The sequence below is a fragment of the Anneissia japonica genome, unplaced genomic scaffold, assembly GCF_011630105.1.
Source record: "Anneissia japonica isolate Jap-2015-1 unplaced genomic scaffold, ASM1163010v1 scaffold287858_len863314_cov180, whole genome shotgun sequence".
NCBI classification, from domain to species: Eukaryota; Metazoa; Echinodermata; class Crinoidea; order Comatulida; family Comatulidae; genus Anneissia; species Anneissia japonica.
This window is the reverse complement of record NW_022693771.1, coordinates 423,809-445,922: the sequence shown is the minus strand read 5'-3', so window position 1 is coordinate 445,922 and position 22,114 is coordinate 423,809. Positions and strand designations below refer to the sequence as shown.

Below are 22,114 nucleotides of genomic sequence, written 5' to 3'. Positions count from 1 at the left end.
ATGAAAAATATATTTCAAAAAGCTGGTCATATGGGATGAATATTCTCATATAATATAACAAGATTTATTATCAAACTCTTTAAAAAAAAAAAACCATAAAAATTGAACCTGTTGTGCTGAGACAGATTAAAAACTATATCCAATAGAATGGCTACGAGTACCATTTTATTTTAGTGAAAACAGTTTCTTCCCTGGTATACATTAACTGGCATGCATGCCAATGTATTCATTCAGCAATAATTATAAATACTCCCCCAGCAATGCCAAGTATATGTTCCATAGCTGTTTTATCCAATGATGGTTAAGCGAGACTTTTTTTTATACCTTGTTTCGCAAACTCATTTCTTTAAAGATCGTCAGAGGGAGGAAAAAAAGTAATAATAAAATTTGGTTCTTCATTTAGCAAATAGTTTTGCCAAAAACGTCCAGACGGAGAAAATAAAAATAAAATTTTATTGGCGAATGTAGACAGTGTATTAATGGGGTGGTTAAATGCTTTAAATTTATATAATCAGGATGACATATACATATCTTATTTTTGGAGATTTCAAGGCAGCAGCAGCATTATGAAAAATGAAGGAAATAAATGAATTGCTCATATATGACAATTGCTCATATATGAAGCATTTGGTATGACATCATCAGATCCATATATGAAAAAAATCATATACTTGTCACAGAAAACTTGATACTGAGGACAGAGCATTAAACTGTCATACTATCTATGCAAAGTAAAGAAAACAATATCAGTAACTTTAAAAAAAATGATTTAACCAAATACACTGAAAAATTAGATTGCACTCTATTCTCTGATATTTTAAGTTGTGTATTTCATTCTTACATTTCCAGGGAACACAGCTGAACTATCATTTAAATATGATAGAAATAGAATACAAAGATGGACTCACCCGAGAACTTTCAAATATGTTGTTGAGAAACGTCTTAGCTGAATTGAGGGCGCTCTGAAATCAAAATTTGCTTATTGTCTCATAAAACATAGAAAATACATGTTTTATTTGGGTAAATTGACGTAAATATGTTGGGTAACTCGGCACAAAATGTGTCATTAAGAAATTTATAGGTATTCAAATAGTGATACAGACTGCAGTTATTTAAGTTCCAATATGAAAATATAGCATTCAGATGGTTTGTAATTTTGAAATTCACAATGGTAATTTAGAGGCTAGACCATTGGAACTGCATATAGTTTTTGTGCAATAATATATTTATGCAGTTTCAACTCTGAGTAAAGATTTTTTTGCATAGTTTCAAAACTGTGCAAATTTGACAAACTGCATATAATAGATATACTATAAATTTTTAAAAAAATAATGGAAGTCAATTAAATTTGACATTTTTTTTTTGTTGATATTTTGATATTTGATATTTTATTTAATAATTGTATCACTGAAACTATAATCATCCCAATAACGGCTCTAATCACTGTCATCGTCCCCACCACTTAAACTGTCCTGTCATCATCATCATCATATCATCATCAACATCATCATCATCGCCATTACCACCATCTACATCACACATCATATCATCATTATAATCAACATTATTATCACCATTATCATCCTCTTTACCATCACTACCATAACATCATCATCACTATCTTCACAATTATTATGAGCATCATTACGATGATCAGCATCACCATCACTATCATTGTTACCTTATCCTGCTCTCCAGATTCATACGCATTACTTTTGTTCTCAGCTGCCTCTAATTCCTTCTCCGTTCCTAACTTATTAAATGCTTCAATTGCTATGGCAACAAACAAGCTATTAATGATAGAAAAAAAAGGCAAAAAACACAAATCAGGTTCTGTGATAAAAAAATATTTTTTTTAAATGCACTTACAGCAACGAGTACACTCCAGCTGAAAATCACTGGAAAGCAATAGCTATTAAACTGACAATTGGGAGATTTCTTATGAAATTTTGCTCAAACTACAACTAAAGATCATGTGCGTATAGATAAGGATTATGTGCGCATAGATATGGTCAAATGCAGACAATTTCAGATTTGGAGCTTCATGCTTCCAGGCCAGAGTGCCCATCTCTCACTTGGTGATTGGGCCAAACTACAGTATAAGCATTACTGTGGATTGTTTGTCATTTCCCTCCCAGAAAAAGTCTACTTACCTTACAGAGGTAAGTATTGGTACGAATTATAAGTGTTGGATACTTACTTCATGACAACTAAGTTGATGACAATGTAGCAAGTCACAAAGTAAATACAGGTAAAATCAGAAGTGGACTTCATAACCTAACAAACACACGAAAAAGATTAACAGCAATATTTAAAAAAAACAAAACAAACAAACAAAAAACGATACAATTAAAACTATAAAAAAAGTTTGAGATGAAGATGATGATTGTATAATCATCTTGAATTTTATTCTTAAATATTTTTAAAATTAGTTTAATACTTCATTTATCTTTAAGCCCTATCCAGACTATCAATTTTCACTTGACAAACACATGTGGTATGCCTAAATATGGCATATCATGGCTAAATATGGGCATATCATGGCTAAATATGGCATATCATGCCTATATATGGCATATCATGGCTATATATTGGCATATTAGAGTTTTTTATCAAAGAAAATGTGCTAGCCTGGACAACTTTAGAAAGACCACTTACAGAGTTCATAATCTCATGCCAGTTACTTGTCGTCACAATTTGGAAGATAACAAGCAAAGCACACCTGAATAAAAACAAACCAAAATAAATAGAAATTATAATACTTCAATGCTTTAAGAATCTAGGAGAAAATACCACTATCCTACGCCTATCCCTAACATTCTTTCTCTTACACCTGAATAAAAACCAAAAATAAAATAAATAGAAGTTATAATACAGTAGAACCCCTCCTTTGGGACACCCCTATTCAGGGGACACCCCTATTAAGGGGACACTTTTCCGTGAAACGAGGGGCGTTATGTCTTTTAACACTATGGCCAACCCCTATTAAGGGGACACTCCTATTAAGGGGACAGGGACACTTTCTGAGTGTGCCAAATGGTCAAACAACCCCTATTAAGGGGACACTTTAATTTTTTTCTATTGTATCACAACAAATACAACAGTCTCAAAATAAGAAAAATTCACTCAACTTTATATAGTGACACATTTTGAGCAACTTATAAGGAACATACATTTTCTAACTATTATTATCACCTTTCTACTGCTGTTTGTCAAGGGCGAGCTTTTGTTAGACTACATAATAATAATAATAATAATAATAATAATAATAATAATAATAATATTTGTAATATTTTAACTGAAATTGAAATACAAAAAGAATTTTGAATCAAGCAAAATAATCTGTCTTTATTTGGTAGTAGTTTGGTGTGTTTAAATATTTTCATGGGTTGTTGTTTTGCTTGTATCTGTTAAAGTGGTGTTCTGTTCTCACCTCTTATTGATTTGATTGAATTTTGTATTTTGAGAATTTATCCAATTTTGTTGTGGCTTCTATTTTTATTGTTCTGGTATATGTATGAATATAATGTATTGTCTATTTTAATGAAATTGTTCTATTGTTTTAAAGTTCTTCTAGGCCTACTACTTTACTTATCTGTTCTGGAGGTTTTTTTGAATTAACTGAAATTGAAAATAATTGAAAATGAAAATTTGAATTTTGAAATTTGAGTAATAAACCAGAATTTTCTCCCCAAATCTTTATATTGAATATTGGAGTAACATTTGCCTACTGCATGTGTTAGTTTGTATAAACCAATCTTGTCACTTTTGACCCTTAAACCATGGGGATTTCTTTTTCTTGCACTTTCATAGGATTCTACTTTATTCATTAACATTGCATCATGAAACAATATTGGGAACATATAAAAGTATTGTTTTAGTTACATTTCTGCTTATTTCATATTATAATGGAATTGTATTTGCATTGCAAATTATTGCTATAAATTAGTTCTAATTCTACTGTAACAAATTATGTCAATAAAAATAAAATTATTAAGAATTATATGTCATCATTATATGAAAACATGCCAAAAACCCCTATTAAGGGGACACTTTTTTTGGTCCCAAAGGTGTCCCCTTAATTGGGGTTCTACTGTACTTTAAGATTATAGAATGTATAATTTGATCCCCTAATGCTGGGATCTGGGAGGAAAAAAACCCCATCCCTCCATCTCCAAAAATCTTTTTCCTACACTGGTTACCTGCTATAAAATAACATTCCATGAAGCAATCCCATTGTAACACTCTTTCATACTACCTTACACTTGCTACCCACACTAATTTAACTATAGCTCCCTCACCTCTAACATCCCACCCCTGCAGCCACGATACTCCTGATACTCATAACCACATCCTTACAACACACTCCTTGCTACTACCCACACCTTCATCAGAGGGTTATACATCATTTAGTGAGTTAATAATTATACTTGGAGAGTTATAAAAAAAAAAAAACCCTATTTATTTTTTAAAATTTATTTTATTTCTATGCTTATTTAACGAGGGTGACCCTTCCAGGTCAAAAGCAAGCCAGTGAGCTGATCAGTGGCCCTTGACATAATACAGTCATTCAAATAGAATTTTCCTAAGTAAAATTTGAAATATTTACTAATGTACAGAAGACAATTATTATAGAAAATTCAGTAAGTAGAAAAATTTAGAAGAACAATCAGAATATATTTCAAAAGACAAAGGGTCAGATATGTTCATCTCACTTTGTCAACAACCATAAAAAAGGCCCAATACTGAAGTCTATCCACAACATGTAATTAATAAATGGCACGAATCAGGTGAATGTGACAACTGGCATCATTTGTTGACAATATGCTAGTAAGTGTACAACTGAATGTAGCCTACAAATTTTGCAATACAAGATAATTCACCAAATTTTAGGAACAAACAAATTACTACACAAGGTAGATCTTAGCGATAATGATCAATGTACTTTTTGTAAAAAATCAGTAGAAACTATAGAATATCTCTTTTATAAATGCCCATGTGTAAAAGAGATATGGACTTACGTAAGTCAACATATTGATAGGTTTGTATCGCCTACCAAACTAAATAAACAAATTATACTGTTAGGAATAAGTAAATCAAATAGCGAAGCTTTTAACCATATTTTGTTACTTATGAAACAATTTATCTATGCAAAAATGTTGTTAAATAAAAAACCTGATTGTCAGGGACTTAAAATGTTTCTAAGATCAAAAATATCAATAGAGAAATGTATAACAGAAAAAGAAAAATTTATTAAGCAATGGAGTTTTTTCACTTCATTATTAAAGGAAATTAATATTGTATAATTTAATATTTATCTGCCCATCACCACAATCATATTTTTTTTTCTTTAACTGTTGTTCTCTTTTTGAATTTACAATGATGTACTCTTGTTTGTTTTTTTTTTGGTTTTTTTTTCTGTAACCAATAAAAGAAATGAATAAAAAAAAAAAGGCCCAATATTAGCTCACTGACAGGTGTTCTAATCAATAAACCATAGCAACTTACGAAAACGTGTCAAAGCCAAGTCCACAGCAGTAGTCATAATGACTTGATGAGTATAATGGGTTTCTCGTTCTACCACTGAACGATTCAAATCCAATTATTGCATAGAAATAGCTGCCAAATGAAATATTAACAATTAGTATATGTAGCATTAATTACAAATTTCTTATGTATTTTTTATGTACGTTTGCATTTCTCGTAAAATATAGCGAAGATCGTTACTGCTGTAGGCAAATCGATGCATTAAATGCTTACATGTAAACAGTGCTAAGAATCTATATAAATGAAAACAATAGATTTTTGTAGTCAATACCATTCAAATCTTTTGTATATCTAATTCTCTTAGCAACAACCGAAAACATCATCAAATTCTTACCATAAAAGAAATACTTATGCTATTTTTTATGTTACATTTCACATTGATAAAGTTAAAGAAAACTTACATGATTATGAAGACTAGAACAATGAGGTCAAACATGACAGGAAAAATCCGAGTTGTAAACAATGTAATTAGTTTCTTGGTCTAAATATAAATACAGAAAACAGAAAAATTAAAAAATCTTAATAATAATTAAAGCATGAACACAAATTATAATATAAAAAAATAAATAAATAACACTACAATAAACATGTATAAATTGAAAACATGATTTCAATTATTCAAGATTAAATTTATTTAGTCCTTTCAGAAATTTGACCACAATTAACTATGAAAATGAAAATAATTATATAAAATATATGGTATATGAACTAGTAAAGTAGAAATAAAATAGTATAATATAATTATGAATAATTTATTTCATATAAAAAAACAAGTAATTCATACAATTGAAGTCAAATTCCTTCTCAGTTCTCAGGGTAAGAAGACAACACTTGGATTAGCTTTTTTAACACATCTAATTATATTTTGCTACATATGGTGATACCAATCACCAGCTGTTTTCAAGGAGGCAATTGATAATATAGTAGTAAAAACATTTATCATGAATTTGCAGGAGATGGGTTAGTATCATGGAATTTTTTGTTTGCTCCCGAGAGTGCGGGAGCCCGTCCCAATTTCAGAGAAACTTTTGTGAGTCAAGAGCTGATTTGATTCTATGACATGCTTGGTGCTGTTTGTGATTGCAGTGTTTTGATGTTGTTTGGTTCTTGATTTTATAAAGGCAAGGCGATTGTTAAAAGCGCCATATAAATAAAATAAAATAGCATGTATTCTATTAAAAATATTCTCTACCACACATACCTGATAGAGATTAAAGCCAAGTCTAAAAAACACTGCCAATCCAGAAACTACGGTGCATGCAGCGCGATTCTTATTCACGTCTTCCACCACGTACCAAACAATATTTGAAACAATCGCTACAATAATCAGAATTATGTCCAGAATCTCCAGTGGGTCAAGCAAATTTTTACTTTCTGCAAGAATCCTCAGGATTAATTCAATCTATGGAAACAAAAAATTCCATCAAAATGAAGTTTTGTTTTAGGATTCTAATACAGTGGACATTTCTGCTAAGCTCCGCCTCTGGGATATTATTGCTAGTCCCACAAAATGACAAGTGGTAAAACATACGCAAACAAGCACATTTGTAGGATGGACAACACATGTGCCTTGTCACACACGTCCGTATTTCTACCCCGGTTTTTTTTCTTGGTCAGTTGTAAAGTTTGATTGACACTTTGAAAATATCTATCGTACTCTGTATGGCATCATGGAAACTGCACTGACAGACGGTTTGTAAAGCTTACGACATGACAGCAACACGATACAGATGCGCGCAGTGTTGAAGAATACAAACTACGCGATGATATGTCATTGTCGTGTCGGTATTGTGTCTAGTGTAAATTTAGCTGTAGACTGATTTTTGTGAAAACACTAATGTATGCAACCCCCAGGTCCTAGGAGAATGGGAATGTACCAGCACGATTCCAAGATTATCCCGGCCACATCTTGAAGATTGGAATATGGTTTATCTAGATACAGTAGATATTTATGAAATATTTATACATTAAAACATCCCAGGAATACCATAGAGAGCAGTTGACTATACACACTAACTCCTAGAAGTAAAAACTTCTCACACAACCTTTTGGGTATTTGCTAGTCTATGTTTTGGGGCCAGAATAATGATCACTCATGAAAGCGAATATATTTATGTTGGACTAGGCATATAGGGCCAATATTAATTTAAAGAAATAAACATTTGTTGTCCATTTGTTGTTATTCTTTCCATACTTAAATACAAATTTAACAGGGGGTGTGGGCACCCTGCCCTACACCAACAACCACCCCCTCACTGAAAACAATTGTACTATATTTGGCTGGTGAATATGAACTTCTATTTAGAGACATAATTTAATTATTTTCTTTGCAAAAAAATTATTAAACGTTAACTAGCACCTCACATTAACTTTTGAAAGATAAAAATCGGCCAGGTATAACCCATATTACCGACTACGAAATTTAAGTTAGTAGAACATACTGTTATTACATATTTTAGTTTCCTCCCACCATTGTATTTAGGTACACGCTACAGTACACGATACAGTACACACAATGAGCCTACAACTTTGGATGATTCAGCCCACATCTTTATGTTTGAGTTAATGCATGAATGGTTTTATATACCTTCTCAGGACTTTTTTCCTAGCCCACATATTTATATCTAATTTTGCTGAGAGTTCCACTTGAACAATTTTGTGTAACTTTTGGTATATCAGTTTTTTTTTGGTTTTTTTGTTGTTTTTTTTGTTTTGTTTTTTTGTTGTTTTTTTTTTTTGCTTTAAGCTACTGGCACCTAGCTGTTGTAGTCTTGCTTGATTTTGTTTTGTCTGTTTCTGGAAAATTTGAATTGTTTTTTTTGTAAATTTTTGTTGCTGTTAAATTAACAGTCAAATTTATGCATCTTTTATTTAAATAGTAAATAATTGCTAGATAGGATGATTTATATAATAGAATGGTGGTGGTGGTGCTGCTATTCTTTATATTTAAAAACGGAAACCTCAAACCAGAAACATTTTTATTTTACGCAAAATTAAAATAAATAGGTCTAAGCCTGCTCTCGAAGTTTCATAGTTTATCTTCCATATTTCAGTGTGATTGGGATTCGAGCGTGAGAAATCGATAGTAATGCCTTACATATCCTTAAATACAATAAACTATTTAAATGTACTGTAACTGATTATTAAATATAAGATTCAGCTACATAACTTGGCATGCCTAATTGCCCCGCAAACACATAGGGCATGCATTGTTAATCATGCATCAAAATGTTAACCTGCAAACACATAGGGCATGCGTTGTTAATCATGCATAAAAAACACCTAATTACAACATAATACATTGTGAAATGAGGAGAAAATACTACTAAAAATTGGTTTATTACAATACGGTAAATGTTTAATTGATTTTTTTTTGTATCAGACGGTGTTACTAAAAGTTCAGTGATCTCAAATTGTGGCAAACACAAAACAGCAATTCCATTGTCGAAAAAAAAAAATTTGTTTACATATACATCTAATAAGGAGATTATTACAAATTCATTTGGAGATTATTATTGAACTTAAATGATCTCAATATATTGGGACAAACACAAAATGGCACAATCATTACATTATGAAAATTATGGCAGTTGGTTGTCACTAAAAACATTTTTTTATGTATATATAGCTATCTAATTAACTTCAAAACTGCTTCAAAACGGTGTAAAAAGCCTAAGCCTCATACTACTACATGAATGCGTTTCTATTCCATCGTACGTTTCTCTGGCTGATAAGTAAGGTCTTGCTTGAATGGCTATCAGCAGAGGGGTGTAGGGTATTATATTGAATAGCTGACCAAAACCATACCAAAAACAATGATTAATATCATATCTTCGTAAGTACTTGGCCAAATTTGACGGGAAAAGCATTTCAAACAGAACCATTGACTTTCAAAAATGGCCTATATGAGCATCTACCTTGTATTCTTGTATATTGCACAACTAAGATTCCAGTGCTAGTTTAACCAATATATGGATCCAATGACCAGAAGTAATAATAGAATTGTTCCCACAATCACATTTGGCAGAACTATTTATGTGCCAATTTTGATTTTGTTTTTATATATTTTTAGTTTTATAAAATCTATTTAAAGATGTATTGTCCAATGAAAATATCAAAAAAGTCATAAAAATCATTTTTGAAACTAACATGCCCATTTTGAAGTAACATAAACATTATCAACTTGATCACAGAAATTTGTGTATTTAAAAAATAATAATAATTTATGACCAGCTCCAGCAAGACACGCTGTTTGTCACAATTTCTAACTTCTCACAAGCACACAAAACATTTGAGAATCAGAATTTTGAACATTTTTAGGTTTTTTTTAATACTCAACCAATATACTTCAAATAAACAATTTTCAATTTTGAATTTTTCCTACAACGGCTGGTTTTGTCAGAGCTGGTCACATTTTACAAGCAAAAACTGATAGAAACTCTTGGAGTAATAATAATAATAATAATAATAATAATAATAATAATAATAAAGTTTTATTCATTCACAGAAACTCAATTCAGTCCTTTACAAAGATTGGTCTTCCAGGAGGCTGTCATTAAACTTCTACAGCAAACAAAAATTTAAAAGCAAAACAAAAAAAAACAAGAGAAATTACTAGTAAAATTTAAACAAAAAGAAAGCTATCTACTAGAAATTGCAAATTGCAAGTGAAGTGCTGCGAAGTACAACTGCATAAAATGTTCTTCAAGTGAAAATAATGAATAATAAAAATATAACAAATAATATGAGCACGACCCATTGTCTATATATTATTAGAACAGCGTTGGTACAATAGTGTTTTGCTGCAGTGACATCTCTCTGCTGGCGATGGCGAGACATGGGTCGATTAAACGTAGAAATAGGAAACCTAGAAATATAGTAAAAACACTGAATAGTACTCCAGCGTCGCGACATGCCGACGTTGGTACGAGTAGGTTAGTCTACAAACGTCGCCTAAAGTAATTGATTTTACGCGGCAGAACGAAAGAAGAAACTCCGCTTTTCAGTTGTCTCAGGCGATTGATTTTTGACAAACAATGACCTTTCAGAGGTCAAATTGCTGTCAAGAATATGAATTGGCTGCTTCGCAGCAATAACATATTGGAAAGGTTTGACACAATTTTTTTTAAACCTTTAGATCTTCAGCATTTTTTGCTTCATATACTAAGGAGTTCCAAACCTTTGTTCTTTGATAAGTAAAACTATTCTTCTGGAAGTGTTTTATTACGTATATTATAATTATCTGGCTTAAAAATCAGGGTACACATTTTCTACCTTCAATAATTAATATGCTCAAGTTAATATTTTTATTTTACTGCAAAATGAGGAAGTTAATTCTAAAATTATTTCCTATGATTTTTTGTCATTTTCAAGGGACAATCTTTAACAGAACCACAGATACTTACGAAAAAAATGCTGACGATGAATGATTTAATACTCTGAATAGTGAGGACAGCTACGTCACTTATTCCTTCCCAATAAATACAAAACAACAGGCTGTGTAAAAACATAAAACAAAATAAAAAAACCATTATAATACAGTAATTAATGTTTCTTCTAAATATTTATTCTCCTATCTTGACTACCAGCAAAGCATGTGTGATAAGTTCGCAGTACTCCTCTTCATTTTCTTCCCTTTCTGGAATTGATTACCAAACAATTCTTAAAAAGTAATAATTCTCTCAAATGTTACATTTACAATATAGTAATTTCATCAATATGATGTCCCTTAACATATAAGCATTACTTGTGCTTTGCCAATCATCAAGGTATTCTGATGCACTAAGCTGACTGAGTAAAGGGAGAGCATTGTCATTTGCATATCATAGAAATTTTTTTTTTCTCAGTATTGGGACAGTATTACATAAAAATATAACAAACTAAAACAACAAAAAAATATAAAGATATGCCTACACACGTTATTCTATTATCACTCTTGTACAAAACACTTAACTAGCTATAAGTGCCCGAACAGCTACTGGATTGAAACTGTTTCAGTACCTATTTGCACGAATAGTGATAGAGTGAAAATGTCTGTCACGGCATAACACCTAGATGAAACAATGCGAAGAATGAGTTATGTTTTGCAATAGAGTTTGTTTTCTTCCTTAACCTAAAAATGGATTCAAAGGTGTTCTACTTATTGCAGCTATTTGTAATGTACACCAAACAACATGCCTTTAATCGTTGACCTCATTAAACCATAAAAAAACTTTAAAAATTATATTCTCAGAGGGTTAGTTCCAATAGACTTCAGTCTATGCAAAAAATAAACTATCTCTTTGGAGGATGGGGTTGGAAAATCATGGTTCTATTTACATGGTCTACTTACCAGTGAATAAATATCAACACAAGAATAAATTTGGAGAAGATTGCAGAACGATCAATTTTCCGTGAAAATCTACCAATGGCCTGTAAACTTTTTGGTAAGCTGTCCTAAAAAGAATGAAAAATTGTGACTTTATAATAATTCCTTACATTTTGGTAAACCTTCCTAATAGAATAAACAATTCTAACTTTATCATAATTCCTTACAAAAAATTGCTTTTGAATCACTACAGTTAAATCTTCAAAAACATGTGGAGTCTAAAAATACTTACAATCCCATCAATCTTAGTTTCCTCAAACTCAAAGCTAAGAGCTTCCGAGAGTCGTACTGTCCATTCAAAAGAATCAATTTCACCATCACTATTTCTATCTAAATAACTTATTAACTGTAAGTTCATTTCTTCTGTATTCTAAAACAATAAAAAATAAATTATTAATAACAGCATAATTTAATTTTGTTATAATAAAAATATAATACAATATGATAATAATAATTAAAAAACCTAGATTTGGATCAGAATCTTAATATATTTATACTTGAGCATCCAAACAATAAATGAATTAGGTAGATCTGTACTAAAAACATGGAAATAAAGTACTGTAACTAACAAATGTGGAGACATAAAGTAAACATGAACTGATGTCATTTTAAGTGTTTCAAAAACACGGAAGATGAGTTAATCTCACGGATGACAGCTAATATTAGCTCCTTTGATAGTACAGCTGCAGCATTGCACTGGATCCATAAATTAATGAACTACTGCATATTATAAGTCCATCTTGACATCAATCCCAATGTTATTTTCCTAATCCCAAACCATACACTAATTTTCATTAGTGTACAGTTTTTCCAGTATGTGTGCAAAGGGTCAAAACAAGTTCTATATATCACCAAAATTATCGCGCACTACAACGGATTCTAGGCTAGTGTTTTTACACCTAGCACTATGACATTCGCCTGCTGATAGAGAGGGCAGACACTCGCCCAATTATCCTTTGTTGACAAGTGGTAATTTTGAAAAATTTGTAGAACAATTAGAACCAGAAGAAAGTCACTTTTAATTCAAGATAATGTATGAAAAATTAAGGAATTCCTTGAATCAATGGGCCCTAATAAACTAAAGAAACTAAACACTTAATAGGAATATTTGAGGCCTATCTAGACCTATTCTAAAGACACAAGGATTAAAGTTAGATGTAGGCAGTAGGCTGAGATTAATTTGTACCCTAGCCTAGATAAAATCTTCACATGATTACCTGTCTGCACTGACCAAAAAGTGATTATTCTCTCAAATGCTTGAGAAATTGTTTATTTCTTTGACGAATGTCAATAAAATAGTAAACTCATGACAAGTTCTTCAAACACAATAAATTATTTATTCATTGTACTGTGTAAATGTACACCATTTTCAATCCTGTGTGCTCGCATGTACTGCAGCAGGAATCCTCATACACACAGGTAGATGTAATATCTTCACAGATATATTGATCACATCACTATTGCAACCAAATAAATTAATGCATTAAAAAAAATCCTTTCTTCATGCATTAATCCTACCTTTGTATAATAATTTCAACTAGTGTATGATACACAACTATTCCAATTTCTTAATACACACATTATCAGGGGCCCCAATCATCCCAGAAGGTGGTGGCCAGTCTGTTTAGCTGACTGAGCTATGCTGCACTATGACAGCTGAACTGTATAGTAATTTAATTGGAAAAACAAATTAGACCAAAAGGCTATGATGGACATACGACATTTCAATTTATATACCATATTACCTTTTGTGTTAACTAGAAATTTCTAATTTATAATTTTATATATTTAGAAACCACAGCAACATATTCTTACCTTTGGCCTCAGCATTTGGAAGAGTTTCAAAAACCTGCTATCATCTGCCCTGAGGCTGCCACTTCCAAGCGGATCTAAAAGATTCCATGCTTTAGCCAGCTCCGCTCTTTCTCGTGCTCGCTCCTTCTTCACATCCTTTTTGGCAAATTCCCTGTCAGAAAATCATCATTAAAATATTTAACAAGATGCATTTGATTTTGTCTAATAATCCAAAATAAAATGACACTAGGAAGACTTGTCTCCTTGTTACTTGCCCAAACTTCTAAATGGAACAATATAAATTGATGTTATAGTATTTCACATGCAAGAATTCTTTGGCTTTGAACTCTATATTGTTTGCATCTTTAAAACACTTCAAATAAAAAGCTTGGTGAATCGTAACATACTGCAGACATTATCAGTGTTTTTTATGTATATGAAATTCTTGATTAAATGACATGGCATTGTTTGCTTAAGGAATCGGAGTCGGAGATATATACCATCTATCTATACTGTAAAATTCCATATTTGAAATGCATACTATTGTATGCCCATATATAGTAATGATGTACAGGTATATATGGTCATGATCAAACCTATAATGGTCATGATATTATGCATCATGACTATTGGCATGTCACATGTTTTTGTCAATAAAATTTGATAGCCTGGACAGGGCTTTCTGTTCAAACTCAAGGACAGAACATGGATAAAATCACACAAAGCAGTGAGCAACCCCGAGGCTAAGCAAACATACTTACCTCCAATTCATACTCTGCTTTCTCAATAATATTTACTTGATAGTATTTGAGTTCTTATTTGTAAAGCAGTCCAAAAGCATTTAGATTGACTTACCAATAACTATCCACAATGATAGCTAGCAAGATGGCTGTAAGGAAGAAGACACCAACGAATAGGTAGATCCCAAAATAGAAGAAACTAAAATGATTGCCAATATAAGCTGGAATCATTATTTCCTAAATAAAAAGAACAAAATAAAATATCAATCAATAAAAATCAAAGAACTCAAAATGTATATTTTTAATATAATTGATTTATTTATTCCAGAACCCAACACTGTACAGACACCAATACAGGGTTGCAATAAAATACAATACGAACTATAAATATATAAAAAACATTTAGACCATACAGAGTTCATTTTTTTAAAAGTTGAAATATTAGAATTAAATATATCAATATCAACACACATCTGAATTAAATTTTTATGAGTACAGTAAAAGCAACATGGCAAAAATTACCAGTTTTAAAAACAAAAACACACGAAAACTGAACTTAAAATTATTACAACAAAGCTTGTGCACAGGAAAATTAAAGTCCCTATGACTAAAAGCTGATAGTGGGGATAGCTTCATCATTGTATATAAAATTCTGTATAATATGTTGCCCATCTATTTTGTAATATTTCAATACTGTTCAAATAATTATAAATTTAGACATAGCAATTCAAATATTGTTTTGCCTCTAAAATAGAGGTAATATCAAAAATGAAGCTTATCTTATAATTGGAGCATTAGAATGGAATAATCATGGCTTAGATATACAAAATGCAGCAACACTGTTAATTTAAGCATAAGAATAATACTTTATAAAATGAATAATTAATATGGCAGTCATTCCGACAATTTGATGTCTAGCTCTTCAATGGTTGCAACGTGTACACCTATTTTACTATTTAATTTCAGTATTTTGAAATTTACTCACTTAAAAAACACAATAATAATAATAATAATAATTTATTGGATCTTCTCTTTTAAAACAGAGGCACATGTTATATAAAACGGTGAGTCATCAAATCACATAAACATAAATAATATACAGGAATTTACATCTTAATTAAAAGAGGTAAGGTAAATAAGTCAAATCGGAAGTTTTATCAAACAGAAGACCGATATGAACAATTTAAATAATACATCATTTCAATTTGAATAACATGATATTCGATTGATATAGTTTCAAATCATATATGGTAAAATATCATCTATTTTACCCCATAATGATTCTTCCAATCAATCATGCTCTATAACAAATAATGATACTGTTACATTGTATACTTACTGGGTAATTTTCAGTTGACAACAAAACAAATAGCCTCAAAAAAGTTATAGCAACATTATTAAAAGCACTGAAAAGACAGAGAAACACTAAACATTACATTGATTTTTTCATACATCAATCATTGGAGCAACACAAAAAAAGCGTATGAAACCGTTGAATTGTTTAGTTAGATAAAAACGAATATGATATAGTTGTTAAGTCAAACAATTTGACTAGTTAGAGATCATATCAAACAAAAAAATCCCATATAGGGTAATTCTATGTCAAATCAACCAAGAATTTATCTCAACCTAAAGAATTTGACCTTAAATTTTAGTATGTGGTTAGGAACCACGAGAAGCGATCAGAAATAAAAACAAAAGTTTTGTTCTAGTCCACTTAATTAGTAAGATATGTGCTAACAAGTTTGAGCTAATTAGCGATACCTTGCATAAGTATAACACTATTGTGCTGGTTTTGGTGTCATTTTAAAGCTATTGAGTAGTTCTATAACAGTATAAATAAAAAATCTGCAAGTCAACCATAAAAAAAAGTTGCTATAGATGAATTTGAAGTTGAATAAAATAAACACATATTTATTTTTCTTCAAAATTACATTAGAGATACAGTATAGGAACCCCACGATTTCATTCAATATAAAAAAAAAAGAAGAAACAAAAGCTGCCCATGTTGCATTAACAAAACAATCTAAGGTTTAACAACATTTTGACATTGATTTGAAATAATATTTCCATAAATTTCACCAATAGTGCATCTGACAATGTTTTATGATATGAACTGATTATTGTATTAAAAATTGAAATTTTTCTTAAAAATTTTGTGATTGTAAGAGTTTACTATACTGATGTAATGGATGATTCAAATTCTTTTAATTTTACTGATTTTTGAAATGACATGCAATTTTGAATGGACATGCCATATATAACTGTTCACTGCTTAAAGAAGTTTTAGAGTGCCCATCACAGAATTTATTGGGAAGCTTTTTTACATCATAATTTACTGCATCTCTAACATGCCGTAGACGGAAAAAAAAGATATTTGAACTTTATAACTTTGAATTTTATAATCTGTCACTTTGTGGTTGAATTATACAGTTAGCATATATTTATAAAGCTATAGCAGGGGCGGATTTAGGAGGGCCGGGTAGGCCCCGCCATCCCTCCCAGCCTTTTGGAAAGTCAAGAAAAAAGAAAAGAAAAAAACTGATCGCCCATATTGCCCGAGGTTATTTTCGGGCGTCTAGAAAACAAATATTTCGTGGGGGCATGCCCTAGACCAAGTAGGGTGGTGTTATCTCGATCGGCCCCCATCTTCAGCCCCCCGCCCTTTCAGTCTGCCTTTCGGACATCTGTGGATCCACCACTGTATAGAGCTACTCAATAACTTTAAAAGGACACCAGAACAAGCTCAATAGGTGATACTTACCGAGATATGGTCAGTTAAATACCCAAGTTATCGCTAATTAGCTCAAACTTCATTAGCACATATCTCACTAATTAAGAAGCCTTAAGCTTTCAAAGCTTTGTCCACACTATCAAATTTTATGTGACAAATTTGTATGATGTGCCCATATACGGGCACCATGATGTCATATTTAATTACCTCAATATGAGCATATCACATCTATTTGTCACATCCAATTTGATAGTGTAACCAGAGCTTTACAGCTGTTTTGACATTATGTGTACATTTACATACAAAACATTTAATGGTTACAGTAATCATTAGTTTCTAAGTTACTAAATGGTGGACATTTTTAATTTATGCAAATTATTACCTGATAATGGTAGATTTCAGATATAATTTTTACAATCAACTGAACAAGTTTTGCCAAAACAATCTTTAACCCTTTGAACAATGCATTATTAACATCTTGTGACATCATCACCCTGAGTTATTTGGACAAAATATGCTTTTTTTGATTACAATCATCACCACTACCTCCTATGCACTGTACCGCTACCATAGCCATCCATCAACCTGACGCACAACTATCATCACTGCCACTGGCACTAGCACCACTATCGTGATCGGCCTAGCCTAGGGCTAGAAACTACACTGTTTACCTCACTTTCACTTTCCAAATCACTTCCTGGATAATCGTCATCATCAATATTTTATCATAAAGTCTCAATCGTAAAGCACCGTTGGCATTTATTGTCAAATTATTCAATATAAATTTGTTTTTTCAAAAAAATCTACACCTACGAGGCTGGCCGTTAGAACGACTTGGGAATGATGATGTCACAAAATTACGTCATATTACTCATACTAGTCAGGTGATTACCCCGAATAACGTCACCTGACCCGCAAAGCCGGTATACCGACCTTTAGGGTTATTGCAGCGTAAGCGCGGCCGTTTTTCCGGCTTTCCTCGTTCAAAGGGTTAAGGATATTTAAAATAAAATTACTTTAATGCACATGGGCCAAGGATATCCAAAACAGTGAACCTAATGATTTTTCTAAAGTGGAAATCTCTTTACAAGACAAGCATACACACGCACTCACACAAGAAACTCTAAATATTCTAAGTCACTTTAAACCTGGACCACAACGAAAACCAGTGTCTTTGCACTGCACCTCAGTATAAAGGAAGTTGAATATTAGTGTACATCAGGCTTACCTAGTCCAGCTGGTTTTGAGAAACCGACACATGAATTGAGCCTAAGACCCGGGGACTGGAAGGCATGAATCTTAACTACCAACATATCCAACTGTTCTCTACAAAAATAAAGCGGCTTTAGCCCATTATTCTCTCTTAGCATGCCGCTAACTTGTCTTTTTGTACTTCATTGTGTTTTTGTATATGAACATACCAAATATATAATAAATTTATAATAAATACCCATGATAAACGCTGGTCTCTGTTGTGGTATAATTTTCTGATGTACAGTTATAATCCTCAGGTATGCTTTGGTAATCCTCCATAAACAGGTGAACACCAACTGCTGAGAACAGCATAATGAAGGTGAAAATAATGAGAAATCCCTGAGAAAGAGAATGAAATTCTGTTCAGACTATCAAATTTTATTTGACAAAAATGTGACATGCCTAAATATGGTCATGAAGACATCACATCATGACCATATATGGGCACATCATGACTAATTTGGGCATACAGCAGTTTTTTGTCAAAGAAAATTTTAGAGTATGGACAGAGCTTTAAAACCATAGTATGGACAGAGCTTTAAAACCATAGATATGTGTGGTGTCATAACAAAATGAGTCTTGTTTTTTCGTTTGTTTTTATTTCTTGCTGTTTTCGTGCAAAAATCAAATGACTAACCAAATACAAAGGAAATTTAACATCACCAAAAAAAAAAAAAAAAAATACATCATAATCAATTTAAAGAGAAATTGAAAGGAAAAGAGCAATGCGCAGAAGGAAAACATACAAAAAAAAAACAAAAAAAAAAAAAAAAAAAAAAAAAAAAAAAAAAATGAAATAACACGCTAAACTTATGAAAGGTCAATCTGATATATTCAAGAACTATACTGTATATGAGGAGATATTTTGAGTGAAATATGTTTTTAATGTTTCTAAGAAGTTTAACATTTATCAGTTTTGCTTTAGAGGTGATTGTCTCTGAAGTTTTTAGACATCTGATTTTTAGAATGATATTTCTGGTTGACCAAAATAAACTTATAGTAATCAATCTAAATGTATCAATAACTCATGTTTCATTGTTGGTAAAACAAAAATAATTTTGTCGTGACAGCCAATAGTAAGAGCTGTTAGTCTGTAAAAAAAAAAGGAAAAAGAAAAAAAAAAAAAAAAAAAAGATAGCTACAGAGAGAGCCTGGTATAAATGTAAAGCTCTGGCCATCCAGATTATGAAATTTTATTTGACAAAAACATGTGACATGCCTAAATATGGTCATGATGACATCACATCATGACCATACAATCTAGGACAAAAGTAAAAACTGGAATTATTGCTCTGGATGTGATGATAAAAAAAAAATCAAAATTATGAGAAGGGAAGTTAAAAAAAAAAAAAAAAATCAACAGATACGTGCAGTGGCACCTCACAAGGCTCAGCATTATTTTATTATTTATTTAGTTATTTATTAGTACATACAATAGTTGACAACAGTATAAGAGATGACAATTTAGACTAGATTTAATATTAACAAATTAATTATATTAAAACAGAAAAATTATCTGAAAGGAAGGAAAAACATCAAAACTTTAAAAAAAAAAAAAAAAAAAAAAAAATGAAATAACACGCTAAACTTATGAAATGTCAATCTGATATATTCAAGAACTATACTGTATATGAGGAGATATTTTGAGTGAAATATGGTTTTAATGTTTCTAAGAAGTTTAACATTTATCAGTTTTGCTTTAGAGGTGATTGTCTCTGAAGTTTTTAGACATCTGATTTTTAGAATGATATTTCTGGTTGACCAAAATAAACTTATAGTAATCTATCTAAATGTATCAATAACTCATGTTTCATTGTTGGTAAAACAAAAATAATTTTGTCGTGACAGCCAATAGTAAGAGCTGTTAGTCTGTAAAAAAAAAAGGAAAAAGAAAAAAAAAAAAAAAAAAAAAGATAGCTACAGAGAGAGCCTGGTATAAATGTAAAGCTCTGGCCATCCAGATTATGAAATTTTATTTGACAAAAACATGTGACATGCCTAAATATGGTCATGATGACATCACATCATGACCATACAATCTAGGACAAAAGTAAAAACTGGAATTATTGCTCTGGATGTGATGATAAAAAAAAAATCAAAATTATGAGAAGGGAAGTTAAAGGAATTTTACAACAGGATCTGCATGGTCTAAGCAAATGGTCTGATGTCTGGCAACTGAAGTTTAATCTAGATAAATGTGGAGTATTTCATATGGCAAGCAATAGGATAATTGTCACCTACAGCATGAGAAGTGGGGAGATTTAATAGTATGTGATGAAGAAAAGGACCTTAAAGTGATGCTTGACCATAGCCTGAAGTTTAGAAAACATGTTGGAGTAGTTGCCAATATGGCAAATTCATTAAATGTAATTTTAATTATATTGATGAAGAAATGTTTAAACCACTTTTCAAAGCACTTGTACGATCACACCTGGAATATGCCAAATATGTTTGGAGCCCATTTTTGCAGAAAGATGCCAATTTAATTGAAAAAATGCAGAGCGAGCTACAAAAATGGTTCCATCTATTAGCTGGTTTTGCAAACTGAGTAATGAATATCTAGAATATGCTTCCTGCTGACAGGTCCAGTAAGAATATTTTCCTTCTGCTATCATTAAATTTATATAATAAAAAAATATATATAGTATATAAATAATGAATTTAAGCCTATTCAGTGGTACTTGATGAATTATGGTGGGGCAAAGAAGATTTAAAAGTCTTATAAATAATAGCGCCAAACAAGACAGGTGAATACCATAGGCACAACATGACTATATCATTATGGGCATACAACAGCTGTGTTCGTCAAGGAACATTTTATAATTTGGATAGAGCTTCATAGGATACCATCTTAAAGTGAAAAATAAGAGTCGTTTGTTTCTAAAAATGTAAACGTCCAGTATCATTATCAATTGACTGGCACTTGCAACAGTTATTGAAATTCTTAATTCATAGTGCTTTAAAAATATACTTATATTTATTTAGAATCAAACTTAATACTCACTTTCCCTAGTTTTAAAACAATTGAAGTTACCACATCATATATGTGACCAACGTTTCTTGATTTGCAAAGAATTATAGCTGCACGAAGGCATCGAAATGGCTGCACAAGACGCTAAAAATAAAGACAGCAAACAAAAGTATAAAATTAGGTACATCTGCATTGGTCTCTAATAATAAATACTTAATAGTGCCTTTCTTCAATTCAACTACTGTAGAGAAGTATTACTAAAATTTGCAGGTTGTTTGAAACTTGCATACGAACGTGCAGTACTAATAGATATAATGCACAGCTAATGTCACCATGCACCCCTTCATTCACTTTCAATATGTTATACCCTGGATGATAACTCACACCCCTGGATACTAACCTGCATTCAGGGATAAGTTGCACTCCTGGGTTATGTCTATGCATTTCTATATGCATTACAGGATGTACCTGTGGGATGGTAAGCAGACACGTTCTTGCCCTGGGCTCCAAAATGCCTACAGTAGTTACCAATGCCATAGCCAGGATTTTCAAACAGTATCTGGGTGGACCCACTTTACACGTAAATTCAAATAATGTGGACCAGTTTTCTTAAAAGGTGAACCATTTTACGCAAAAATATGAAAAATCTGGACCCATTTTCTAAAAAATTTACCCATTTTAGGCTAAATATAAGAAATCTAGACTTG

General features: G+C 31.4%; 1 protein-coding gene across 7 annotated transcripts in view; it reads right to left on the bottom strand.

Annotated features, from left to right (window-relative positions):
• Positions 1-22,114, bottom strand: part of LOC117100901 (voltage-dependent R-type calcium channel subunit alpha-1E-like) — a 51,970-nt gene that overhangs the window by 16,092 nt on the left and 13,764 nt on the right. For all 7 annotated transcript variants that reach the window (XM_033240739.1, XM_033240737.1, XM_033240741.1 and 4 more), the window contains 15 exons: positions 21,441-21,551; positions 18,633-18,775; positions 15,788-15,854; positions 14,564-14,685; positions 13,730-13,880; positions 12,147-12,284; positions 11,879-11,982; positions 10,953-11,043; positions 6,749-6,949; positions 5,949-6,028; positions 5,509-5,619; positions 2,659-2,722; positions 2,201-2,277; positions 1,682-1,790; positions 909-962 (listed from right to left, as the gene is read on the bottom strand). In XM_033240739.1, coding sequence (XP_033096630.1) covers positions 909-962; positions 1,682-1,790; positions 2,201-2,277; positions 2,659-2,722; positions 5,509-5,619; positions 5,949-6,028; positions 6,749-6,949; positions 10,953-11,043; positions 11,879-11,982; positions 12,147-12,284; positions 13,730-13,880; positions 14,564-14,685; positions 15,788-15,854; positions 18,633-18,775; positions 21,441-21,551 — 1,623 coding nt within the window. The remainder of the gene's footprint in view (positions 1-908; positions 963-1,681; positions 1,791-2,200; positions 2,278-2,658; positions 2,723-5,508; positions 5,620-5,948; positions 6,029-6,748; positions 6,950-10,952; positions 11,044-11,878; positions 11,983-12,146; positions 12,285-13,729; positions 13,881-14,563; positions 14,686-15,787; positions 15,855-18,632; positions 18,776-21,440; positions 21,552-22,114) is intronic.